Genomic DNA, 27,716 nt, shown 5'->3' with positions numbered 1-27,716 from the left:
TGTTATCTACTGCTGTTGACCCTCCATGCTGACACACACCCAATTCCTATCCAGAGGGGCTGGTATGGCGTGGTTTGCCCATGTGTGTGCTCACATGTGCACACACGCCCATCCTACGACAAGCCAGTAGCAGGGCCAGCCAGGGTTCCGCTTAACCAACATCCATCAAGTGTTCTGCCCCTTCGTGTGAGCAGTTCAACCTAACAAAACACCCAGGAAAGATGCAATCACAAAATGAAAGGAGCAAGCACACCTCAAGTAGAAGTTTATGATGTTTTGGTTCACAGTGAACATTACTCTCCCCCTAATGTCAGGCAGTAATTCACTGCTGAACAGCAGCCATAAAACATGATCACTTAGTGTAAAAATGTAACAGAGACAGAGAAAGCAGGGTGGACTTCTGGCTGGAATATTCGAGCAAAGAGGTCTCGTCCTTCTGAAGCAACACTGACCTCGTTACCCCAAGCCGGTTCAAAGTTTTCCAGATTTAAACGGACATCTTAAAGCAAATCAGGATGGTGTTTGCCTTAAGAGTTTTCCCTATAGTTGAAATTGCAATAGTCTGTGACTTATTCCTAACTTCCTAGGCACCTCCTGATGACTGGAGCATTTATGTGCCACATTTCTTAACAGCCCCTGGAAAAGGATGCCAATGCCAGCTGCGGCACACACACATCAGAAAAAATAAGACGTCCAAATTGGTACTTTCCTCACCTCCTTTCCCCCTGCCTCATGTGATGTGTGCACTAAAGGAGTGAGATTATGGTCATCAGAGACAAGGTCGCAAATGATGGGGACCCACACCTTTCAAACAAAATGAAAAGGCAGTAATTTTGAAGGCAGCCCATGGATAGCTACAGTCTAGCTCCTGGACCCCTGAAACTCACAGCAAACTCCCTTACTCTTAGCAAACCTCCCAACCCCCTCCCACCCAGCCTTCCCACCTTGAGTCCCTTGTCATATTGCAGAGAACTTCCGCGAGGCCCTTGATACACACGGGAGATTATTACAGGGCTCAGAGAAACCAGCTCTGTAATTATGGCGACAGTGTGATTTCCATTATTCTCGCCCCCTGGTTTCAGTAGCTCACAAAACTTCCTGCTAAGTCCTCCTGCAGTCCCAGAGCTTTTCATGGCTGGGCCTCTGCCCAAAAGGTGAATGGGGTCCTGATAACCTCTTGGAAAAGCAAGGCAGAGTTATTACAAGGAAAGGGGAGTGGTGCTCAGCGAGCAAGGGTGCTGGGAAATTCTATTGTTTAGAAAAAATAAATAAACTGGCCAGTTTCGCTTTTTATTATTTCAAACAGCAGACTCGGCGGCCCGGCTTTCCTTTACCAACTCAGACTGTCCCCCTGGGCCAGCTGTGCTGAGTCTGCAGGAGGGTAGCTGAGCTTCAGCTAAACTATTAAAAAGGCTCCCGCTCAGAGCTCGTGGAGCAGAAAGTTTGGCTGCCCTGATGGCCTGGCTTTCCCCGGGAGGGCCACTGGCTCATTCCCCCCTGCACGTGACCCTCTGGTCTTACCTCTCAAATGTTTATGCTTCACCAGTCCCACTATAGTTCTGGAAATTAAATGTAATGTCCCAGGTGGCTGAAACAGAACTGTTCTTATATAAGCCCTCCCACCCCCGCAAAGTAAAAGATGAGAAAGGCCAGCCCACGGTTTATAAAGTCCCAAGGCTCCCGGTCAGGTGTTGCCTGTCATTGCTGGCCTGGCTGACCTCTGGGGACACTTCAAGGCAAGGCTTTGCCCACAGCCTGCCCCATGAGGGATGTCTGTGTGCACTTGGCCCAAGCTCCCGGAGGTGTCCTCAGCCCACACTCATGGAGATGGGCTGCACTCTCACCTCCCATCAGGAGGCCGGCTTCCACAGGGGAGAGGGACCCAGCCGCCATGAGCCTCTGTCCACCCTCTGACCAAGACCACACATTTGCAAGTCGACCGTCTTGGGTTTACAATGCAGCCATGGCCAAGAAACATCTTCCCCCCTGCCGCCAAGAGAAAACAACTTTCTATTCTGTTATGTGCACTGAATTTTCAAAGTTTATTTCACTGACACCATATACCAACCAGCTCAGACAATAGCAGAAAAACAAAACAAAAAAAACCTTCTACAGGGTCTACTTGGTCTGGCCAGAAAGTGAAGGATCCTCTGGCACCTGGTAGGAAGTTTAGGGGGTGGGCATGTTTCAGCATATTGCAGGAAGTCACCTCTCTCTTGCACTGAGATTGGGCTCCGTAGAGACAAGAGCTAAAGCACCCCAAATTTCCTTGCTTACGTATTTACCCTCAACAGGACTTATTCACCCACTGGGGCAAGCAAAGCAGGTCAACACATTTCACTGTGTGAACTGCATGCTGGAAGGCTTTCGGTATTCAGACTTCGCTTTGCCAGCAAATCAAATTCCTTGACTCTTAGTGAAGAATGAAGTCATCTGAGCAGCTAACGGAAACGTCCCCGCGGTCCCTGCTCTACAGCCCGTGGACTTCCCTCCTCGATTTATACTGAGGCTTATCAGACACAATTTCAGCAAGCTTGGTTATCTGATTTCCTAGCTCACTGAAAGCTGGAAGCCGCAGACTGAGGGAGGAAGAAAGGCGCTGATGTGGACCAGTACTTCCTGGCAGCATCTGGAAGTGCTGAGTGACACGGTATGCTAGAAGAAGAGCCGGGAAGGCTACAGCGATCAAACACAACACGCCTACACCTCCCAGCATCTTCCCCGGGCGTCCGCGAACCCCGTTCAACATGTGAGTAATAATCTAAACAAGAAGATCAAGGCGGCAAGAAAACATTCAATTGTGTTTAATATATTCTTCACAGAAGGCAGACCATAAAATGTAATTCTTAAAGCTATATGGATGATGGTTAAATTATTTGTTAACTTGATACAGAAGGCAGCACATGACGATGAGGTGGGCAATCCCAGACGCGTGGCGTGTTGCCTGCATCACCCTTGCAGTGTGCCACGGCGTTTCCCCAACATATGTTTCTTCTTCCAGCTGCTATGCGTGTAACTGTTCCACGCACATTCCCAACCCCCACACCCTCTGCTCCCCACCTCTCCCCGTCCAGCCCCACTGCCTGTTCCACAGAGACGTACACTCTAAAGAAAAAAACAAGTGCTGAAATGGGCTGTCACACAGTAGGATGGGAGAACAGGCACAGTCCCTAGATTTGCAGAGAGCATTTCCCCTTGACCACCCAGCTAACACCCACAAATACAGCAAAGAGAAAAGCAGCCATCAAAATTCAGTCTCAGGTCAGGCAGCGCCACTTTATCCATCTGAATCACACAATGTCCAGTTAATTCCAAGGGAAGCCTAATTAAAACAAGCAGGATCTCCACATGGAGTCATCAATATTTCCCAGGGAAAAGACTCAAGTATGATTATCAGCCAACAGAAAACAGGACCTACTGCCTAGAGTCTTAGAAAGGCTTTTAATCCAAGCAAGGAGGGCACCCTATGGGGCCAGCACCAACTCACTGAGAGGAGAACCCAAGCAGAGGTGGGCGAGAAAATAGTTCTAGATAGATAGGGGCCCCCAACACGGCGGATGGGCCAAGGCCACCCAGTGCCCCTGAAGCCAGCAAGCTTCTGGAGAACGAGGAGGAAAACTCACGTCCCCAGATCACGCGGTTCTACTCCCCCTAGGGCAGTTCTGCGCCCCCAAAACATCCAGGGTTTCCCCGTCCCACGACTTGGCTCTTAGCCCTAACAGCAACTCCAGCAGGTGCTACACTTTCCTCTGTCGGTTTCCCTGAATGGAGTCCAGATGGATGCACCAGCCAGAAGGGCTGAAGCAGGAGGAACAGGCATATCCCTTGCCCCTGTCCATCCTCCACAACCACCCAGGCCTCATAAAGCTATTGCCTTGGGGCATAAGCCCAAGTTGGACAGAATACACCATATTTAGAATGGCCTAGCAACCTGGAGACGCGCACCTCTCTGGAGCACACCAGCCCCATGCAAGAGATGGGTCCACACGCTCACCCACTGTGAGTCCCACAACAACCCTGCACGTGAAGGACAAGAGTAGCATTGATGACCTCAACAGCAACACAGCCATTAGCTCAAACCTGTATCACTGCCAACCAGGCCCAAGGTAGTAAAAGAATGCAAGAAAACATCCATCCTGCGGGGACAGGCTGCCTCCACAAGAACCAAAATGACTACACCTTGTCCTACCTTCTTCAGCTTGCCACTCTTGGTGCCCACGAAGGCCAGAGAATGATTCTTGTAGACGTATGCGATGACAGAAGTCATGCGGTCCCTGTCCTCCGTGAAGACGGGGATGCCACGCACCATCTCAGACACGCCCAGGGGGGCATTCATATCCAGGCCACAGAAGTTGTCATCAATGGTTAGGAGCTGAAAATGAAGGAGGAGAAAAATTAGAAGCGAGAACCAGGGCAATGGGTGGAGGTACTGAGTCAGAGAACTCTGGAGCTAGAAGAATCCTTACAGATGCATCACCTGTTATAAATCCCTCCTTTATTACATGAGAAACTCAGCTCCAGAGAAACTAGGTAACCTGTCAACAGTCATCTAAGTAGGTTGCAGGACCATGGCAAAAAGTCACAGATCCCTGGAGTCTCTTTACACCATGCGCCGTGGTCTCTCTGCCCCTCCTCCAACCCCTCCAGGCACCATCCTGGTAGTTTAGATGGCCCATCATCACCATCCCTTGGGAAAGCACTGGGCCAGCACCCATGAGCATGGGCTCCAGACAGCCTTGCTGGGGAGTGAGAGGGGCGAGGTCTCCACATCCACACACTTACTGTTGAGCAGACACACAGATGAGGACTTGAACATGTGGAACAGAAAACTAGAAATGTTAACACATGTGCGACAACACCATGGCAGAGACACGTACAGACAATCGGTTGGGAAAAGGAGGAGTGGAAGGTTTGTGGATGAACTCAGCAGGCCACAGGTGCCTCACTGTGTCCCATTTCAGGCTCTCTGCTTCTTTCAGAACATGGCGAAGGAGGGCAGGCAGCCTGACCTTGTCATACCCTCACCAGCATTTCCCAAAGTGTCTTCCACCGGAACCCCAGTCCCACAAGATATTCTACCATAAACGGGCTCTTTGGGCAAATAACTTTGGGAAACGTAGTGAAACGCAGTGCATTCTAACACCATGTAAGACATTCCTAATTGTTACAAGAAGGGTCTGTAAAGTCTTTTTAGGAAGAAATGTGTTTAAAGTTCTCTCAGCATTTTATTCCCTAAACCACTTTTTTGACCGGAACACCTCTTAGCATCCCTTAAAGAGACTGTTTTCCCAGGTACCCTGTGGGACACACTGACCCAACTCTTGCTTCTGACTCTGGGACAATTTCAGCAGTCAGGCAAGAAACAAGAAAAACCTCTGGCCCATTTCCCCGCCCACACCCACTCCCCAGTGTTTTAGCTGAAATTCTCCCTGTTTTATTCCAGGCTCCCGGACCCCCATGTAAGCAGAGGGTCACAGCTAGGGAGTCCTACTGGGGAGTGTAGGAGACCTTGACAATGGCTGGGGAGGGGCCTCCAGAGCCCTCCACTGAGCAGCTTTGGGTGGGCACAGATCTCTCCGAGGTGCTAGGATCCTGCACTGGGTTTCCCCTTTTTTCTCAGAAGAACTGTGTGCTCTTAGAAGACTCACTCCATCTCCCTGTGCTTTTATTTTCCACTCTGTAAAGATGAAGGAAACAACCTCTGCCTTTTGATGAGCTTCCATAAAGCCTATAGAGCTCATGCCTGTAAACGCCTTAGGACTTCGCAGAGAAAGGAGTGAAATAAAATACAAGGTGCCATTTTTTAAAGGCTTCAATCCAGCCAAAGGAAGAGGCATCTGGACAACCAGCAGGCAGGCTCTTGCCAGTGGAGCTGCGTGAAACCGGCCAACTCTGCGCTTTCCAGGGATGCGGGGGTTCCCTCAGCTCTCTCCCAGCAGTGCTGTCCATCTCAGGGAAGACAATGTGCTGAGCACCGACACCCTCCCTCTTATCGTGGTGGGAGCAGCCAGGGCAGGGCCGGAGGGAGCATGGGCGGGCTCGGCAGGCCACGTGCAGAGCAGACGACTGCGCCACGGCTGGCATTGCCTCTGGCCTCTATTGCAGGGTCTGGCCCCACAACCCGGACCAAACGCACCCCACCCCTTCAAAAACAACTATAGGAGTCAAAGGTGGGAGGAAACTTTCAAGGTCTAGTCTGATCTTTACGGTTCTTTCCTAAAATGAGGAAATGGGGGTAGGGGGAGACAGAGTGGAGAGAGAAAGAGATGGACAGAAGAGAGGAAGGAAAAATCCAGATCAAGGGCAGACAGTGTTTTCTCCCTGCTGGACGTAACTGCCGTGACCTGCCAAGCATTCAGACGGCAGCTGAGGAATCTTCATGGCCTTGCATGTTCCTGCCTCTGGTTCAGAAGGAGTCCTCATCCTGGACTTTCTGGGCCCTAAACTGTGCTGCTGGGACTTCTGCCATTAGCAAAAGGACCTCACCCATTACAACCCATTTTCCAAGTAGGTGAGACCGAATGATTGTTTGCTCCGCACAAGGGGATACTGAGGCAGGGAGCGAGGCACCAATACACGCCTCATTGACCTGATAAGGCTCAGGCCGCTCAGCCCCCCGAAACTACATTTCTGAGTGGTCAGTTTCCAAATACCATTCTTCTTCACTGGGCAGAACACGAGATAAAAACCAACTACGTACAAAAAGAGAGTGTATATTCAGCCAGTTGCCACATTAAATCCCTGCTTGCCCAGAGGCAGGAAGTCAGGGACTTGCAAGTCTCTGCCACTGTGGCATCTTGCATGTCAAGGGGCCAAGTAAGGAATGTTTTCATCGTTAGGAAGTGAGGACAGCTCAGCCTGTGGCCTGGCAGCTAGGACTCTGCTGGTTTCAGCTCATGACAGCTCCCTGCGAGGCCCCATCAGGAGGCAGGTCTCGGGTTCCTCACCTGTACCTGACAGGTACACCCCGCATTGCCTACCTCGTGGTATTGTCATCAGGCTCAGATGAGGCAAAGGGGACAACTGGGGCTCCTACCGTGGGGCCAAGATTCCAGGGACGATGGCTTCTCGCCCAGGCTCATCTGTGCCTCGATTTCTCCCTCTGAGCGGGGCCCCAGGTGATGAAGGGGTGATGGAGGCCTTTGACCAGGAGCAGCCCGGGTCTGCGTGGATGCTGAGGCCCCCTGGCTATGGCGTGGGGTGGGAAGGGGCTTACTCCTCGTTTCCTCAAAGCGGGGGTGATAGGGGAGGGAGTTTTAACATTGAAGTCGGGGAAAGCACAGGTCTCGCGTTCACAGGCAGCTGAGCTGCTTCCCAGCCGCACATCTTGGCACAAGCTGCTCCTGTCCTCTGGGCCTCACCTTCCTTGACGGTAAAACAGCAAGACGGGCCCATCCCGAGGCCTAGGTGAGATATCAGGTGTGAAGACACCGGCTGAACCGGAGAGTCCTTCATTAAGGTAAGGTGGGATTTCATGTTAATTTTTTTAATGGAAATCCTGCCCAGAACAGAAGTAGGATGGCGGCAGGGAGTGGCCCTTGCACGCCGCCCCCACTCCCCGGCCAGAGCACAGCTCTCTAAGGACACCACCCGCTGAGTTTGACCTGAAGCCACAGAGTAATAACCGCACTGGGAGCAGAGGAGAGAGGAGGGAGAGTCCCGCAGGGCCCGCAGACCTCGGGGGCTGGGGTGTAGGGAGCAGATGCCGGGCCCCTGGAAGGGAAGGCTAATGGGCGAAAGCCTTCCACGGGTAAGGGTTGGTGCAGATTCCTGAGCACCCTGGGCAACGGGGGAGTCTGGCCCTGGCCGAGCCCTCCCCTGGGCCCCTTAACGGCAAGATTAGAGCGGCAGCCAGAGGAGCCAGGAAGGGACTGGGCTCCGCTGTAAGCAGGGGCCCACCAGGCCCGCAGGCCCAGATTGCACCTCTCCCCTGCCACTCCACAAATACCCACGGATGAGCTATGGCCACTGCTACAGTGCTTACTCATTAGACAGCAGCTTCATTCTTACCAAGGAAAGAAATTAGGGTCTGCTGCATGGGAATATATGTAGTAGGCAACTCTGTGAATAGACCTCAAGGCCTTAGACAGGGCCACACCCTCTGGGGTCCCTTCTGCCCCATCAGGAAGATACCAAATCTGCTTTCCATAAATGTCCTCATGGGGTACCTGGCTTATAAATTAAGATTGGTGATCCACTGGATTCCAGGGACCATGAGCTCAAGGATGGGACTATGTTTTACCCATGTCTGTATCCTTAGCTTGGTTCCTGGTTCACAGTAGGTTAAGACACACACGTTAAATGGATAATGGATGGATGGATGGATGGATGGATGACTAAATAAAGGCTTGAGTCCCACAGTGGCTAGCACTGTGGAACTAGAGTCAGAATGCCTAGGTTGGAATTCCAGCTCCACCATTTAATGCTGTGTGACCTTGGGCAAGGTATTTAACTTCTCTGTGCCCCAGTTTATCATGGGTAGTATAGGGATAATAATAATAGCATATACTTCCCGGTGCTGCGGCGAGGATCAAATGACTAACATGTAGAACAGTGTCTGGCACTCAGTAAGTGCTAGGAGAGTGTTAGCTCTTATTACTGTTGGTCGCATCCTTAGACAATTCAGGTAACTTTTGTGAGTCTTAGCGTCTTTGGGGAAATTCATGATATCCACCTCGTAGAGGTGTGATCAAGATTAAAGGGGCTAATGTTACCAAGATGAAAGAGCAAAGGTGGTACTTCCTAGAGATCTATCAGGCCAATGAGGCTGAATGAAGGAGCACAGAAATCGTCTTAAGATCCAGAAGAGTTGCGCTACTCATCAGAAATGCGAATTCTCAGGCCCCGCCCCAGATCCACTGGATCAGAAACTCTGGCTGTGGGGCTCAGAGATCTGTACCTTAACCCCTTCCCAGCGCTTTAGTAAGAAGCACCTCCTAGATCACCACAGGCGTCCCTTCCTTGCTGAGGGTGCCACAGACCGGCCCAGGAGAGAACGGCACGTGACAAGCGTAACCACTGGAGCAGGACCCACTGGATCTGGGGGGAGGAGCCCACGGCAGCCCCCCAAGCCGAGCAGCCATGGTGGAGGTGGCGTGGGGAGCCAGAGCTGACACCCCGGATTACGATCTCACAGCTCACCGTGCTTCCCTCGCGGCAAAGGTTACCATGCAATTACGTGTCGCTACATTCAAATGACAGAGCAGTTACGGTTACTTTACCAATTACAGGGAAATTGCTCCCACTCTGCAGAGAGACTGGCACTCTGAAAAGCTCTATCATCTCCACGGAAAGGGGATTTTAAATGCTGCCAGCATCCTTCCTCCGCAGTCTCCACAGGCTCCAGGGCAGAGCTGCAAAGCAGCCACCCGAGGGCCCCCGCAGTGTCTGGTGGTCTCTGTGGAGACCCCCTGAGAAGGGCTGAAGAAGGGGGCAGACCTCGGAGACAATGAGGGCATCACCCTCCGACCCTGTGCCCCACCATCAACCTGACACCTGTGCCAACCCATCCTGTAGGCCTTGGGTGATGAGGTGGGGCAGGAGCCTGATTCTGAGATCACTCCTCCTCCGGTCTAGCATGGCCCCCAGCCTGGTTCCTGATGCACCCGCCTTGCCAGGTGGAGTTGTTTTAGCCCTGCCCTTCATTGCCCCACCTTTGCAGAAACCCCACATTGAGTCCTTATTATGGAAAGATCAGAACTTGGCCAGAGCTCAGTGGTCCAAAAGCAGCGCTAATGAGGTAAAGGTCACCAGGTCCATCCCCCTGTGGGCCAATTAGCTCAGCTCTGGGACCCGGTCTCTTCCATAGCCACAGGCTGCCCCTCTCACCCACGGCATCCACTGTTTGCAAATATCCCAAACTGATCCAAAGGAGGCTAACCAGATGAGCCTGCAGGGATGGACAAATGCAGCCGACTCCTCCAACAGGGGTTGCAGCTGCCGACTGCTCTGGGCCGGCAGCTGCAGCCTCTGAGCCCAGGATGGAAGATACAAAGTCAGACCTGGTCCTCCCATTGCTCATGGGCAGCTCCTGAAGAGAGAGGAGTCCTTCCATCTCAGAGCAAACCGGCTCTCCAGCCCTCCCTGAAGGCAAAAGTAGCATCCAGCCTCATGCAGAGGAGTCCTGAGCACCCCTGCGCCTACCCCCAAAGCTGGGAAGCCAGACCATTATGGGGGGAGAAGGCATCAGAGACCTTCCGAGCTCACCCACTCTGGGGCCTTCAGTTGGGCCTTTTTCCATCAAACTTTTGGTCTCTTAGGCTACTGGAACTCCCTGTTTCCATCAGGGGAAACTGAAGCACTAAATGAAGACAACGCTACTTACTGTTCTTCATTTAGTACTTCGCTTAAGAATGTTTAGAAGGACCTACTAGGTACCAAGCACCAGGTGAGGACCCAACAGTATAAAGATGAAAACATCTCTGTTTCTGCCCCTTTCTCAGTGGGGGAGACAGACCGGGTCCATGACTAGACGAGGCCATGTATGCCCAGCTTCAGTTATGCACCTGGCGCTGTGGGGACAGAGGGCAGGGCCACAACTGCAGAGGGGAGCAGCAGGGTTTCGAGGAAGAAGTGACACTGGGGCTCAATTCTGGGTTCTCTGTCCAGGACAGTGCATGGCCAAGCTTTCACACATTGTGCTATTTCAGAGGAAAATGACTTAAGATCTTAGAATTCAACAGCCCCATGTTACAGAAGAGAAAAATTGAGGCTTAGAGAGTGAAATGACCCCTCATGACCTATCACATTCCCAGACTAGATGGAAAAACTGGCATTACATGGAGGCTTCCTCCAAGTTGCTAGAGGGTGGCCCCAAAGGAACCAATTCCATGATCAGGGAACCTACTGTCAGGATGAGAGGCTGCTCTGGGACAGTGTTTGCTTCCTTTTCTTCTGTCCAGGATAAGCCCTCCACCCTTCTGTGATCTCTGGGAGGAACGACCTCTCCCATCCCGAGGAGGCCCTTGGCTAGTCATCAGAGTGGGATTCCTCCTTTCCTGGGCTGACCTATCCCAAAGGAAAGTGAGAGCTGAAGTTTAGAAAAGAAATACAAGTTAGGTGAAAAAGAAGGTGGAAGCCCATGAGGTGCCTACTGACGTGGAAAAGAAAATGTCTTTAGATTCATGCTCAGCAGTCCTTAGATTCATGTCCCAAACATCTTCCCACTATTACACACACACACACACACACACACACACACACACACACACACACACACACACACACACACACACACACACACACACCAGGAGCTGACCAGAGCAGACCTCCGCAGTGAATTTCACATGTGGGATTTCTTTATAAAGGGAGATATTGATCAGGTAAGTGTAGTAGCTCATGTCTACATACAGACCCCAGATGTAAATCTCTGCGGTACAGGAAGATAATGATCTCCCACTTATTGGGGCCAGATGTCAAATAGAACCACTGACCCCAAGGTGTTCATCAACGCACCAGGGTCTGATGCTCACTGTGTATGACTCTGTGTGCCGTCTGACGGCAGGTCAGGAGGGAAGCAGAGAGAGCCCTCAGGGAGGGAGGAACCCCGTGGGGAGGCCCTGGTTGGCTTAAGGTTACTCTCATCAGAAAGCCTGTTACTCCATAAAATAGTCCCACGTGCCTGAGTGCTCGTTTCTGTAACAGAGAAAGAGATCCCAAAACTTGGACGGTACCACCCTCTGGCTGCTTCACTGTTCTGCATAAACTTTCCTCCCGCTCTTATGATTTCTAACCCTCCGCGAAGCTCTGCCCATGGCCCGTGCTGACCCCAGGTGGTTGAACTCTCTTCAAAGATGGAGAAGCCCCGACAGAGGTGAAGGTCGGCCCTACACCTCGGCTGTGAGCCCAGACGTCAGGAAAGGAGCGGGAAGGAGGCCTCCTCCGCTTAATCACTAATGCATTATCTCAGAACGGTTCTTTATTGTGTCTTTTTCAATGAGATTGTAGGGGGAATGAATGTGCAGAGACAGAGAGGGGAAGCCAGCAAACCACAGCCACAGTAACCTAGTTAGACCAACATGTCATTGAAGGGGCTTCATGAAAATTGTCTTGGGGTTGGAGAAAGAACCCAACAAATCACACCAAGATTTCTAAGAGCCACGTGCCCTGTTTCTAAGCAACTCAAAAGGGTGGGTACCAAAATACAGGTCATCTACGTGGTCACTCAATCATCATGATAACAACCTATCCTTCTAATAGGAAACTAATGCCACTAATTTGAGCTGTTTTCCCAAGAGACGGGCATTAAGCCCAGCACCCTCTCTGCAGTCCAGAGTGTAACCAGTAGCGAGCCGTAGCAATGCACCGCTCCTAGGAGATGCTGAGCATAGCGGGCACAGAGCAGCTCCAAGTCAGGATCCCAGGGATTGAACCCCTGACCTGCTCCTCATTAGCTCAGCTGCTGAAAGCCCTGCGTTCCTCCCTCTGGTAAGGACTGAGGGCCACGACACCATGACTGGAGATACAGGCAGGCCAAGCAAAAGAAATAGGAATGAAAATCCACTAGCCCAGTTCTGCAGGTGACCTCCGTGATGGGACTAGTCCAGAAGCCAAAGCTGGGCCCCTGGAAAAGACCAGGGAAGGCCTTGGAATGGTTCCAAGCAAAACCCACTCGGGTGCTGTCCCTTTCCTTTTGTACCTTAAGCTTCAGAGGTCCCCAGTGGCTGCCTGTCAAGGGCAAAGAAATCCCACCCAGCCCATCAATCCCACGTTCCCACTTCTCTCCCTGTCTACTGCAGACAAACTCAGCTGCCACCAGGACTGTAATTGGAGCAGGGCACACCACAATGATTAAGTCTGTGTGTTTTCTAGCGGGCACTAGGAAACAGTGGTCCCAATGGTCAGGCTGAATTATGGGGTAGGTCATTCCCTTGTTAGCGGGAATAAATTTTATTAGCCCCGCTCTCGTTGCTGTGCATCTTCCCCTCTTTGCTCCTCAGGCCCAAGTATGGGTCTGGATAATGTTGCCTGCACGCAGGATAAATCAGCTGAACAAATCCCATTATATTTTGGAACGCTGACAGAGACACAGTAATGACACCGAGACTGGGAAAAGATGTGGGCTTTCTTCTCCCCCGCTGATCCCATTTCAAACACATGGACAGCATGCGGGGCCCAATCCACCAGGAAAAAAATGTAAATTGAGAGGCCGAATGGAGAACTCCGTGAGTTGTCTTTTTTCCTGCTCTCCACTAACTTTGTTAATGAAATGAAGCAAGCTCCGTGTGCCAACGTGTAGTCATTCCCTTCTGTCTTACAAAAACTAAGGGGCACATGAAGGTGACAGCAGGGAGGATCTGGCTGGAAATGTATCCTCTCCTTCAAAGGCCTTAACTTAGCATTCATAACACGTGCTGGATGGCAGGGAAGGCGGATGGGGCACGCTCCAGGCCTGGGATTCTGAACATAACATCTGGGTTAGGTACAGCCCAAATCTCTCAAAAGCAGGTATTGGTGGAGAAAAAATATCAGTATGAAATCACAGCAATATTATTAAGTCTCTTTCTGTCTCATCAGGTGGTTACTGTAACCAAAGGAGGCTACATTGATGATGCTATGGGACGTTTCAGTGTTCTACAAATATAAGGTGCTCTGTGACTATCATCATTTATTAATGTCTCTGTACTTCTCTTTCCCTAGGAGTGTCAGCAGACTTTATTAAAGGGACATTGTTTTATCACCTCCTTCTAGAAGGTGAAATGTATAATTTAAAGCAAAAAGGAAACCGCTCACCAGCTCAGTGATCTCTCACGAGCTGGACCTGGCTGAGACCCAGAGGCCCAAGCTCCCAGGCCAGCATCCCAGCCAAGACGCCGCCCTGTGAGGATGACGGGAATTGAAGGAAAGGCCCAGAAATGAAGATCTGGATGGATAAGTCAGGCCAGTCTGTGTGCTGACTGAATGAGAGGCCTGGCTGCCAATCTGGGCTGGGCTGTCGCACACCATCTGGGGCGGGGTGTGTGTGTGTTTGCGTGAGCGTGTGTGTACACGGGAGAGAAATCTCGCTGTGTTAGCTGCTGTGCGTAGTGTGGAGGTGTGAGGGAGGATAAATCACAGAAAGAGGGAGCCTCGGGGTGACTGTGCACAGAGTGTGAGTTAAGTGAGAGAGTGAAACGCAGCAGAGAGAGCGACAGGCAGACAGAGATGACGGGGAACAGACACCATGAGAAAGTGATTCATATATCCAGAGCAGAGGATGCGTGTGCGCACGTGGGTGTGTGTATAGGGGTGCACGCCTCTGTGCAGGGCTTCATGAAGTCGTTCTCTCGGTGTTAGGACACGGCATTGCCGGCCTCACCTCCTAACCGCTGCTCAGTAAACCCCGCCCTGAGGTCGTGGCAGCTGTCTGTGTTAACGGTCTGCAGATGTGATTCCTGGGTCTCGTCACCCTCCCTGCGGGCCCAATGGGCTCCAGGGTGGTGTCCTGGGAGGTCATGCCCAGCCTAGGAGGCCAGCCTCAAGCCCCTTCCTCTCATCAGGCCCAGCATATCACCCAGGGCTCAGCCACCATCCTGGACCCCAAAGCACCACGTGTACTTGGCTGAGATGCAACTTTAATCGCAAATTCTGCTGGCCAAAGAGAAAGAGGTGGGTGTCCTTTTCACCTGAATACCTGGAACAGGAGCCATCTCAAGGGGAGGGGGGAAAACTTGAATAAAGACAGGGTCTGTGATATGGCAGCACCTCCCAACCCACCGCTAAAACACAAGTCTGGAGTACGGGGTCAGTGGGCTGTGAGGGGTGAGGGCTTGGGCTGATGTGGAAGGAGATTTGTGATGTGCGCTGTCACTGGGACTTGAGTGTGGTGTATACGGTGCATGTTTAATGGCCGCCGTGTGTGTGTGTGTGTGTGTGTGTGTGTGTGCGCGCGCGCGCGTTGTGTGTGAAGTGAACTGGAGTTGAGGAAGGAGGGATGGGGGAGACAGGAGCAGGAGTTCCTGGTCCGAGAGAGGACTGCCGCTGAGCAGAAAGAGAAAGGCCTGCCTCGCGCCACAAACAACAGGACATACCCATCCAGTCAGAGCTACACTTCCTGCTGACAGGAAAAGAAAACAGCCCGAGCAGACGGGCAGAAACCGGCACCCGGAGCCTGGGGTGGCTGCCTGGCCATTCCGGATACGCACTCTGGTGGAGTTTCAGGATCCCAGGCGCCAGACCGAACGGCGTGACCATCCAGGCTGGGCTGGGAGGCCAGCCCGCGTCCAGGGGGTGACCCTGTCTCCTCCCAGGGCTGCCCTGCCGGAGAGCAATGGATATGAGTCACAGCAACAGCACACACAAACGGGGTTCTCCTTTCCCACTCCCCGACAAAAAGCTCGGTCCCGGGTGCCTCTGTGAACCCTGCGAGACTGAGCAGGGCCGGTGAGTAAACCCTGAACGCAGGCAGGCCCCTGGCCTGGCAATGGCTCTCCGTCAGGGGCTTCTGGAAATGTGAGGGGTTTCCTAGTTCCCGCGGTGACTGCGGAGCCCAGTGCCACTGGTACTTAGTGCTGCAGGGCCCAGCAAGGCAAACGCCCTGCAATGCCAGACGGCCCCACGCCGTGAGTCATCCCAGCCCAGGTGCCACCGCTGCGTCATGCAGAATCACCAGCGGGAAGAGCACCTGGCTGAGAATTAGGATGCAGAGAAGGCGCTAGTCCACCAACTACATGACCTTCAGTGAAATACTTGACTTTTCCGCTTCTCCATCTCCTCAACTGGACAGGATGTCTGCCTTTCCTATTATCCTGACAACTGCTGAGAGAAGGGGAGGCAATGAAGCCCTTTGTCAACTGTCAGGCAACACACGGACTCCCCAGGGGGACTGTGGGGCGGCTCGGAGGCCACCACCCTCTGCCCCCGCTACTGAGGCTGGACAGGTGTGAGGCGGTCACTCCGGTGACAGTCTCCGTCCCACGGACCGACATCTTCTAAGTTCCAAGTTCGAGTCTTGAGGGGGCGATTAAGCAGCTGAGTTTTGCTCATCCAGGCTTCTCAGCACTGAAGCTGATGCTGCCTGACTCCTACATCCAATCCAACTGGCTCCAAACTTAGGGAAGACTTAAGTGGCATGAGTGACAGTCACTCTCATGGCCACAGCCCTCGTTCCCGTCACACAGGCTGTAATGACCCGCCTGGATGCGTCTCTCTCCTGGACTCCTAGGCTCCTGGAGACTGATGTCATGTCATGATTCTTGGCACCAACCAGGAGAGGGTACATTGCCAAGGGCCTAATGAGAGTTTCATCCATTCATTAACTCATTTGGAGGCAGAAGGGCTAGTGTCCTGTGAGGTGACCCCAAAGGCTGAAGAAAGGGTGAGGAGATATAGATAGCCATGCCCGGGGGCCTCCAGAACACGGGGCCTCCAGAACACCGGGCCTCTCGGCCCACATAGAACACAAGAGCCTCGGGCCTCAACAGCACAGCCTCCAGCCCAGCAGTCCCACTGCAGGTCAGGAGTGTCGGGGCTCCCAGAAAGGGGCTGAGAGCTGTCGCCCTGGCCTGCTCAGGGCCGTGGCACATGACAAGAGCCTCAGGCTGTGAGCTCCTTGTCTCAATTGTCACTGCTCTGCAGACAGAGGGTTTGGGGACCCCGGATAGCAGCCTTCCAAGGCACCAAAGATAGAGACCATCTCAGGGTTGAGCAGCAGAAACAAAGAAATTACATCATTATCCTTAAGCCCGCCCCTGGATGCTCACCAGCAAAAGGCCTTAGGTTGATCTACAGTCTCCCAAGTCCTAAGACACACTTGGAGGACCCCTGGCTGATCCCTCTAGGACCCTCCTTCTGCACAGGCCCTCCTGAGGTCCTTAGAGTAATTTTCAGACGCCAGCCCATTTGTTCTTGGATACCTCTTTCCATCCAAGCTGGGAAAAACAGAACACAAGAAAGAATGGTAGGGCTTCCCTGGTGGCGCAGTGGTTGAGAGTCCGCCTGCAGATGCAGGGAACACGGGTTCGTGCCCCGGTCCGGGAAGATCCCACATGCCGCGGAGCGGCTGGGCCCATGAGCCATGGCCGCTGAGCCTGCGCATCCGGAGCCTGTGCTCCGCAACGGCAGAGGCCCAGAAGGCAAAACTAGAAGTTGCTTCCGTCCCCGCCTCCCCCAAGCACCAGCAAACACCTGGGCTGCTTCCCCAGCCTCTACACCCAACGCCCACTCCAGGGTTTTCGTTTGCAACATGCGCTGACGTTCACAGGGACACAGTCCCAAGAGGAAGACACTCTTGGCCGGCTGGCCCTTATCTGTGATAGGGGCTCAGCCAGCCTCTCTGGTTCTCCTGGAATAAAGACAACAGGTTGCTCCCTGGGGGCCTGCAGATCGAGGCTCCAGGTTCCCAGCCTAAAGCTTCTCCCCGCAGCTGGTCACCAGGCTGTGGGCCACCACGTGGCTCCACCAACGCCCCATGCATGGCAGGCTCCGACCCCATTTTCCCTGAACACAGCCAAACACAGCTGGGACCTGGTGAGGGGGTGGAGCCTCAGGGCTCATACTACTACCTGCTCTGAGTCCTGGAGGCATGAGTTCAGGGGAAGGAATGTGAATCCCAGGAAATGAAGAGACCAGAAAGGCCTGAAGAGCACCATGGAACAAGCATTCTAGCTTAGGGAACTAGGACAACAGGAGCACAATAAAAATGAGTCACTGGGCAAAAGGTACAAAATACCGGATACAAAATAAGTCCTGGAGATGTAATGTACAGCATGGTGACATAGTTGATAGTACTGTATTGTATATTTGAAAGTTGCTAAGGGAGTAGATCTCGAAAGTTCCGATCATAAGAAAAAGAATGTGTTACTATGTATGGTGATTGATGTTAACTATAGGCTCTTCTGGTGATCATTTTGCAATATATACAAACATCGAACCATTATGCCGTACACCTGAAACTAATATAGTGTTACATGTCAATTATATCTCAGTTTTAAAACGAACCACTTTTCAAGCTCTTTGAGTTGTAACTATGACAAAACCCACAAGGGACACCCAACCCTACAAAAAACAAGTCCTAAAGTCAGCCTCCTGGGCCTCATGCTCCCCTCCCCCACTCTCCTGCAGCTGAAACGCCGCAGGACAGAGGCCATCTGAGAATCGGTTCCCCTTCCCAGGCCTCAAGGGAATCCTGGACTCAGAGGCAGAAAAGAACTCTAGAATTCATCTCATCCCTCCCTGCCTCAAGGTAAGAAGGCAAGAAGGAAAGGAAACCAACGGTCTTGTGAATGAATGAGTGCAGGAAAAGCTGGGTTTGCAAACACTGTGCCTGTGAGGGCTCCTCAACGGGGACACCCAGGAGCCTGGCCTGCGTGGTCTGAGCTGAGGCCAAAAGAACCGTAGCCAAGCCCCAGAGCAAACTAACTCGAGTGTGGGCTGAATCAAAGGAAACTGATACTGTGCATTAAAAGCTGGTGTGGCCTTTTAGACTGGCTGGGGAGACAGCCCCAGCCCTGTGCGGAGTTTCTGGCCTCCTCCTTTCTGCTCTCAGCCCTGAACTTGCCTCGAACTTGAAAAGGCTAATTAAAGCCCAAAGAAAAATCAAAAGCTTGTTATCTGGCTCCATTACTCCCAGTCCTGGCATTAGCCTGTCTTGCAAAGCTGCCTTCCCTCTGTTCTCTCCAAGGCCGCCAGGCGGATGTTAGGACCTGCAGCTCTGCAGACTCCCGTGATGAACTTTGCTTTTTGTACTGTGGCAGGGAGCAAATGCTTGCCCATGGGCAGCCAGGCTGATCTCCGCAGCTGATTTTACTCCCAAAAGCATTGCCCGAAAAGACAGGATTGGAGCAAGTTTTCTGCAGCAAAAATAGCCAACCCCTCTGATCTCAAAAGAACTAGCTGTTTAGTAAGCACACAGCATGAACTTGCTATTTTCTAACACAGGTGTATATGTGAGTGCTTGTGAGGGTATTTCTTGTGTACGTGCACATGCATGTGTGTAGGAGTGTGTATGTATGTGCATGTGTGCAAGTGTGGTGGTGAGAGGCAAGGGGGGTGGTGGTTCTCTTCAAATGCGGTCTCTGCTATTCACTCACAAATTCTATGACCTGGGGCAACTCATTCAAGTTGTTGGGCCTCAGAATGAAGGTAAAGACCAAGGGATCTCTGGGCACCTTCCCCATGTCAACACTCTTAGGGCATCTCCCCAGGGACCTACGTCTGAGCGTGTAATATACATACACAAAGCACAGCACCTGGCCTGTCATTCACTGCCTTCATGTGGGAGCAGTGCATGACCCCCAAGTTCATAAACTAGTCTCACAGACTCTCCTGAGTGGATCACCTACTGCCCAAACCAAAGTCTCCAAAAGATATGTCACCTGCTAGGGCTCAGCAGATACAGGGGACTCCCCTCAATTCTCTGGCCTGGAAATGATGGTCAACATGTTGCTTCCTTCTTTGGCGCCTGGTGTCTCTCCCATTTCCTTTGCGACACTAGGGGTCTCCTGGCTTTCCAGAACCCCCAAGAAGAAATGGCATCTTTTAGTATCAGCCCAGGTAACTGGAAAACTCATCACTAGAAAACAGCCTGAGCCTAAATGCTAGGGCACCAAAGAGAAACCTTGGGGCACAAGTGAGTTCCTTCTTTCTCCTCCCTCTCCCCTCCCCCAAATCCCATTGCCCGGAGGAATGGCCTCACCGCGTGCTGGAGGTGTGGGTGCCAGTGCCCTCTGAGGTCTGCTTGGCATGAAAAGAAACTTGCACTTCTTAAATCAATCCAAGTACATTTTCCTAATATGGAATTCCACCAAAGTTTGACTAGGAGTCAAGAATCACATCCATGCACGTGCATACTTCTACCTGATGACTGAATTGTCCTTTCTTCTCCCTACATTAAGACTACAGGATAGATTTTCTCCAACTAGGTTCATAATTTTTCAACTGGACAATAAAAAAGAAAAAGGGAAAGGAAAGTGACACAGGGCATAGAAGATGCCAAGAGCTGAACCTTCCAAGTCACATTAAGAATGGTTGAGAAAAAAACAACAATGAAGATGAACAGAAGTCAAGCCACAGAAAGGCAGGTGCTTTTCACATTGGGTCACAAGTGAATTATGTTGGGAGAGGCAGGAGGCTGTGTCTCCCGTGGCACTGGTGGTTGCCCAGCAGTTCTGAGGTCCGGTCTGTCCCTCAGGGCTCACGGGCCCTGGGCAGGCCTCCTAAACCAACCCTTCATTCTCCCCGCCCCCTGGTTTCCTTCAGCCCTCTGTCACCCAGCACTGCTCCATGGCTGCTCTGGACACGTTTCTTCCATGAGACTGTGCACACGGAAGATACTTAATAAATATGTTTTCCCCTCTGTGTTCACTGGACTCTCACCCTACTTCTTCTGATCTTATTTTCCCATTTCCTAAAGATAGGCAAGGGGCTAAAAACATACCTCTCCTGAAGTTCTACATCTACCCCAAATGTAAAATGACTGCCTCCCTACTCCCAGTACCGGTTTTACTCTAAGCTCTGCCTCCACCACCCATTGTTTTTATTCTAGGCTCCCAGGAGAGTGACTTGCAGCATGGTCGGTAAGAAGGTGGGTACACCTCTCAAGTCACCGCATACGACAGCGCAGTCTTCAAGAACGGCTGGTGCACGTGGCATCTATGGCACACAGTTCTGCCTATTCCAGCCTCTCCTCTTACAGCCAGTGAGCCAACCAGAATAGAGAAAAGAGCCGATAGGAAATCTACATTTAGCTCCAGCTCTGACTCTTATAAGCTCAGTGACATGGTCACAGCATGCTTGGGCTGGTGATAATCCGAGACCAGTGAGACCCGGAGGTGGGATATACTTGCCTCATCTACAAAATGGGACAGATGATTCACACCCCATGGAGGCCACAGCCTAGGTCTCTGACACCATGCCACCCCGGCCCACAGGCCCTCCCCGGACTCACCGCGCTGCTGCAGGGAATGTCCTTCACCTTGAGCCAGGCCAGGTCCAGCGTGCCCTCACCCCGATAGCAGGACTGCAGCCGTTCCTTAATGCGGTCATTGATCTGCTTCAGGACGAAGATGCACAGGGCCGACTCGTCCAGGGATTTCATTTTCCGCTTCTGGCCTTTGGAGAAGACGGTGAAGAGGAGGTCGTCCTCTGAGCGAACCCCGAGGGTCCGGGCGAGCACGGCCCCAGCTTTGGACAGGTAGGCGGCCTGCAGCAGGCGGTACTCCACCCCGCCATGCTCACAGCCAATGGGGACCTCCACGTAGGAGTTGAAGGCTGTGTCCTCCTTACAAAGCCTCACGAGCTTGGACGTATAAACCTGCTCCTTAGTGGTGGAGCCAGGGGGAGACACCATCTCAGGCTGAAGCGTCAAAAAGTAGACAAAGTTGCCGCTGCTGAAGCCATAGACGTAGTAGATATCAAAGTCGGGGATGACGGTGAAAGTATCCGAAGGAATCTTGATCATCGAGGCCACAAATTCATCGTGGAAGACATATGCGAACATGCCATCCGCCTCTGAGTTCTTGGTCAGTTTCCGGCTGGAGATGGTGGGGAAATACTCTGGCTTCCCGTCCACGGCCGTGGCAATGAAGAGCTTGTCATCCAGGTTGTTGTAGGAGACGATCACCCCAAAGACAGAGCCACTCTCGTTGACCCCCGACAGGTAGTGCTCCTTCTTGTGAAAAGGCTCCCCCAGCTTGAAGAGGTCCTCCAGCCTGAGGAGCTTGCAGATGCCTTGGTACAGGCTCCCGCAAGCAATCAGCCTGTTCTCCTTATAGTCTATCAGGAGCATCTTGTTGACATTGTTGGTGGTGGTCAGGGGCTCGTTGCATGTCTGGACAATGCGGGGAGGGTAGCACTTGGGGTTGTCCTCGTCCGGCCCAGTCTGGTGGGTCACCAGGACCTTCAAGTCGCTGGAGAGCTTGTAGATCCGATTGACGGCCCCCACATAAATGTGCCCTGTCCTCTCGTCCACCACCAGGTGGTTGAAGCTCTCGGCGGGCTCCCCGCGGAACGTGACAAAAGACCGCTTCTGGGGCAGCAGGGGTGGCTGCTGGGGGAGTAGAGTGGAGGAGCCCATCCCCACCATTAGGAGGTGGGAGAGCAGGCAGGTCCAATTCCAAGGCATGGCTCTCATTTCAGAGACGCGCCCTCGGGTCACGGTCACACTCGGCACAGCAGTGTCGAGGGAGGGGTGCAGGCTCCCTACGGGGGGAAAGGAAAGACGTGATGCTGCTTGACAAAGGCAGAGGCTTAGTTTCACCCCACAGCTTGTCTGGCTGGGCCCTCAAAGCATCCTGCACACGCTGAAACAGACCTGCAATGGGGGACGCTGGGGCCAAGGGAGCCAGTCCCCAGTGTGTGGGTATGAGTGCCCAAGAGGGAGGGCAGCAGGAGGGCGCTTCAGTAATAGTACTAGTAATAATACTAGCAACAGTGACAACAATGATAACGGTGATGATGATAAATAGCCATTGCCCACAGAATGGCTGACTTTGCATCAGCCACTGTCCAGCACCTCCCAGAGACCCTCATTTCATCTTAACAAACCCTTCATTGCAGGGCAGCTTCCATCTGCCCCTCCAGATCTGCCCTCTACCCTTCTCCATGCCCAGGAGGCTGGCCTGTATGGACTATACCTCTGCAGGCTCCTTGCCCTTGGGCCTGGTTAGGTGCAGCCAGTGGGGAGAATCAGCCGAAGCCCAGTGGGACAGGGAAAGGCTAGGAGGAGGGGAGGGGGGCTGCAGGTCCTGTGAACCACCTCCTGCCTGCCTCCCTTTGGTCCTAGGGGAGGGAGCGGGCCTCAATGTTCTCGTCCCCAAACACTGCCCTGCCTCTAAGGAGGCATGTGTCAAGACCCCCTCTATTAACCTTTGTGCAAATGACCTGATTTGTATGTACAATGTTTCCGGCTGGGACCCTGACTAGCAGCCTCGTGATATAAGTACTACTGACACTCCCACCTTACAGCTGAGGGGAGTAATCCAGTTTGCACAGCTAAAAGCCCTAGAGGCCAACTGAAACCAGGACCAGGACTGTCCAAGTCCATGGCAGACTCTCATGCTGTCCTGCTAAAAACATCTCAGTTTACTCCAGCCAGGCACAGACGGGGACGTCCACCAGTGACTGTTTACGCACAGAAGACTAGTTCAAACAACCCTTTTTGGGGGGCTGTCCATTACAGCCCTGGCCCTCTGGGTCTGCACCTACTGCAGGGGAAGCTTCTCCTCTGCACCTCCCCCCCTGCTGGACGGTGCATGAGGCCAAATTAACGACCCACAACCCGGATCCCTTTACTCTGAGGCAGCCACCAGGTCCTCTGGGCGCACTGCCCAGGTCTGAGCCCCAATGTCATTTTGGATATTTTTGTTTTGTTTTGTTTGTTTGTTTTGTCTTGTTTTGTTTTCCAGTATGCGGGCCTCTCACTGTTGTGGCCTCTCCTGTTGCGGAGCACAGGCTCCGGATGCGCAGGCTCAGAGGCCATGGCTCACGGGCCCAGCCACTCCGCGGCATGTGGGATCTTCCCGGACCGGGGCACGAACCCGTGTCCCCTGCATCGGCAGGCGGACTCTCAACCACTGCGCCACTAGGGAAGCCCCATTTCGTTTTTCTCATTTTTTTTTTAAGTCTTTATTGAATTTATTACAATATTGCTCTTGGTTTTTTTATGTTTTGGTTTTTTGGCTGTGAGGCATGTGGGATCTTAGTTCCCGACCAGGGATCAAACCCGCACCCCCCCGCATCGGAAGGGGAAGTCTTAACCACTGGACCGCCAGGGAAGTCCCCCGACATCATTTTAATGAGGCAGGTCTTGGCCGCTGCCCAGGGTGAGGCCTTCTCTGAGAGGTTTTCATTAAAGACAGAGAACAAATGCTTTAAGAAAAGTGGTCAAGTAAATAAATAAATAAATAACTCCCCGTGGAACAAAATAGCTTTCCATCCTAATGGTCTCATTCATTTCTATTCAAGATGCTTTTCTGCGTGTGTTTCCAGAGGATGGCTTCATATTTCTTCCAGTTTGGGAGAAATCTGGGCAGGAATGGCCTACATCTTATTCGGAGACATCTCGGCTCTGTGGAATTTCTCTCATTTCCCCCTCCCAAACAACTCAGAAACAAGGTGATGGGAAGAGGTAGATGGCTGAGTCAAAGAAACCTATCTGCCCCTCCCACAAGCAGAGAGAGTACAAAGTTAGATGGAAACCAAGAGAAGAAAGAAGAAGGAAAGCAAAACAAACACTTGACATTGTCAGCTAACAATGACATTGACATTGACGTTTTCATTCCCAATGAAAACCACAAACATTCTCAAGAAGACATCAGAGGAGGGAAACTGGCACACCCACGGACCGACAGCAGTCTTGTGAGCAGAGGGCCTTCATCTCTTCCCCCACATGGCAAACGTAGGCTTAGGGCACATTCCAAATGAACATGACACCATGGATCCAAGGATGGCCGAGGCTGGACCAGGCCCTTGAAAAACCCAGAGTCAGGGGGGCAGACACCGCCAGAACCCAATTACTCAGACAGTGAAACGTTACATGACGGACTTCGAGAGCTCGGGTGAGGACAGCTGACCTCTAACCCCGGGCTAGGGAGCAAGGAGAAGGCTGTGGGAGGCCTTGGAGAGGCGATGGCACTTGGGCTGAGCCGTGAACTTCGAGAGGACCCGCAGAGCTGGAAAGGGAGGGCCTCCTTGGGCAGGGGTCCATGGAGCCACGGCAAGGGCATTTCAACCAGGGTGCACGCCAGGAAGAGTCTGTCTGGAAAGCAGGAGGAGATAGGGCTGGAGAGGGAGCCAGGACCTCGTCAGGGTGCCCCTGGGAGGTTGAGATTAAAATGCACAGTGCTGAGGGAAGAAACTTAAAGGAAAAGAGCTCAGCCCCCGCTCCCAGGGAGGAGCCTCCGTGCTCCTGTCGATTTAGCCTTTGCCTAAAGAACTGAGTTTGGAGCTGAGGCCTGTGAGCTCCGTGGGGGTAGGGGGGGCACTGCCTTGCCTGCTAGTGTGTCCACAGTGCTAGACCCACACCTGACATGGAGGGGAGACTCAAGAACTCTTTCCTGAGTGGCGGGAAGAGGGGCTGGAAGCGAGGAGAAGCATCAGCACCTGTGCAGCATTCAGGGGACCCCGGGCCCCAAGGCAAATGCTGGCACACCCATTACCTCACTCCTCAGACAACTGTTCGCTGGGGTCAGGAGTGTCTGACCTGCTTTTCAGGTGAGGAAACTAGCTCTGCAAGAACAAATGGCTCGTAAGTGGCAGAGCTGGGGTTGAAACCCAGCTTTGTATCATTGCAAAGCCCGTCCTATTTCTAGGAAAGCACAATTCCAGAGCCCTCAGAAGTCCAGTTTAACCCATGTAAGTTCCCACACACAGAAATCCCAGGACATCACCCGGCAATACCAGCTCTACAGGAGGACAGCAAAGCCCCTGGGGACTCCCAGGGCATAACCTCACAGGTCATGCCCTCACAATGGGCACAACTATTTGCCGCTGAAAGCATAAAGGGCTGGAAGGTGCCTGGCACAGGGCTTCTCCTGGCCCGAAGTAAGCGCTTCTTAAGTGACAGTTGTTGTTGACAAGAGTGAAAGAAGATGAAAGGATTAGGATCAAAAAATGCCCAATGGGGCTTCCCTGGTGGCGCAGTGGTTGAGAGTCCGCCTGCCGATGCAGGGGACACGGGTGCGTGCCCCGGTCCGGGAAGATCCCACATGCCGCGGAGCGGCTGGGCCCGTGAGCCATGGCCGCTGAGCCTGCGCATCCGGAGCCTGTGCTCCGCAACGGGAGAGGCCACAACAGTGAGAGGCCCGCGTACCGCAAAAAAAAAAAAGCCCGATGGCACCATCTCTGTTAGAGTGATGAGGGGTCAGGAGGTCGGGCTGGTTCATCATGAATTGTCTGTGCAAATCTAAATATCAGAGAAGAATCTAGACGTTTTTGAGCTGAAAGAGATGGTCCAGTTTGATGATTCCCAGTCCCTGATTTTAGTGACGAGGAAGCTGTGATCCACAGAAGGTAAAGGACTTGCAGGAGGTCGCAGAGTGAGTTCATGGTGGGCATGGGATTAAGCTCAGGTCCCTGGACTCCTAATCCAGGGCTCTTCCCATGTCTCCTGACTTTACCTGAACCCGCTTCAGCACCTGCTCCCTCGCCTTTGTCGGGAAGAGCCCGCTCTTTGGGTGCCATATTCTCTGCTGCCTAACACAGCTCTCAGAACACCGCTGCCAACAACCAGACTCCAGCAGGGCTGGTCATCCTCACTCCAGACAGGCAGGTGCGGGTCAGGCCTCAGCCACCGACCCTCTGGAGGGAACTTACGGCCGTCCCTGTACTGGAACCTGCCGAGCCCCGGGAAAGTGTGCCTGCCACACCCCGCCTCACTGTGCACACTCAGGGACCCACAAGCCAATCAACAGCTCTCTGCTTTGCAAGAGGCGAGACGAGGAAGCCTGTCCTTACGAATTCACTGAGCAGAAAGGTGCCAGGCCTCATTCTCCATCCTGTGCTAGGCACTGAAAGGAGACACAGTTATGCATCTCAAACACTCGTCACCCTCATCTGGGGACGGCGAAATTACTGTGCCTGGAGAGGGGGGAGCCCACAGAAAACGATGACGTGTGATAGGGATAACCAGCCTCTCACTCTACACACCACGAGAGACGGGTTAGCAAACAAACAGAAGAAATGGAAGAGAAGGGGGAGCTAGCAGGGATGTGGTGATCAGCTTGCCTCACCAGAGACCCCACCGGGCACTGCCACAGCGGTGAGCCGGCTGCAGCCCTCCTACCCCAGCACGGAACCCACAGGTGAGCAGAGCTGCCTGCCCCTGCCCTCCAGGGCGGCCTGAGGCTCTCCGTCCTGGCAAAGCTGGACTTCTCCAGTGGTGTCCGTTCCATCTATCCATGTAAGTGATGGCTCAACCTAGGAAACCCTCACTGAGATTCCAGATCCCATCCACCATCTCTCTCTCAGGTCATTATTCAGCTGTTTTTGTGTTTTGTTTTGTTTTTTTAAGATTTTTTTGATGTGGACTATTTTTAAAGTCCTTATCGAATTTGTTACAATATTGCTTCTGTTTTATGTTATGGTATTTTGGCCACGAGGCATGTGGGATCTTAACCCGCCGACCAGGGATCGAACCCGCACACCCTGCACTGGAAGACAAAGTCTTAACCACTGTACCGCCAGGGAAGTCCCTCATCTGGTTTTAAAACAAAAGTATCAGAGGTAGCATTCAGCCCAATTCTGACTCTTCAAGGCAAATAATGTAACTGAGTCACCCCAAGATGGCCCGGAAGGACTCACTGAACTAGGTAGGGTGGGAAAGGGGCGGGAAGACAGAACTGAAAGTCTCTGAATCAAACCCAAACCCTCTTTGAAATCAAATTTTAATTCTGAATCATCTCAGGGGAGATGGGACTCATTTTTAGAAGCTGATCATCATTCTGATTAGAGAAATTGGGGCTTTGTTTTGTGTGGCAAGTGGTGAAGAGCTCAAACTAATTTTCATGAAATAGCATCACCTTCTCAGATTCCTGAGTGGCAGAGAAGAAAGTTATTATACAGTAGTTTAAAAATAGCAATTACCTCACGAAATTACTTTAGAGTTTACAAAGTGTTTTCATATATATTATCTCATTCTGATTGTACTGTACGTGGCAACGCTGTTAGGTAGAAGAGGCATTTGTAAGTATACGGCCTCTACAGATAAGGAAACGGAGGCATGAGCAGGGACAGGTCCTGGCTGGGGTCACATCCAGTGATAGTGTGACTTGGCAATCTGTTCGGGTCTCCCTCAGTGGCAC

General features: G+C 52.4%; 1 protein-coding gene across 1 annotated transcript in view; it reads right to left on the bottom strand.

Annotated features, from left to right (window-relative positions):
• PLXNA4 (plexin A4) overlaps nucleotides 1-22,192 on the bottom strand; it is a 380,029-nt gene extending 357,837 nt beyond the window's left edge. The window contains exons 1-2 of the mRNA XM_022580815.2: nucleotides 20,864-22,192; nucleotides 4,190-4,372 (exon numbers count right to left, since the gene is read on the bottom strand). Coding sequence (XP_022436523.2) covers nucleotides 4,190-4,372; nucleotides 20,864-22,048 — 1,368 coding nt within the window. The 5' untranslated portion in view covers nucleotides 22,049-22,192. The remainder of the gene's footprint in view (nucleotides 1-4,189; nucleotides 4,373-20,863) is intronic.
• Between the last annotated feature and the right edge of the window lie 5,524 nt (nucleotides 22,193-27,716).

The sequence above is a fragment of the Delphinapterus leucas genome, chromosome 9 (genome assembly GCF_059928025.1).
Source record: "Delphinapterus leucas isolate spDelLeu-1000000601 "Yukka" chromosome 9, BTC_Dleu_Yukka2, whole genome shotgun sequence".
Lineage (NCBI taxonomy): Eukaryota > Metazoa > Chordata > Mammalia > Artiodactyla > Monodontidae > Delphinapterus > Delphinapterus leucas.
Note: the sequence above shows the minus strand (reverse complement) of the source record. Positions and strands in the feature narration are given on the sequence as shown.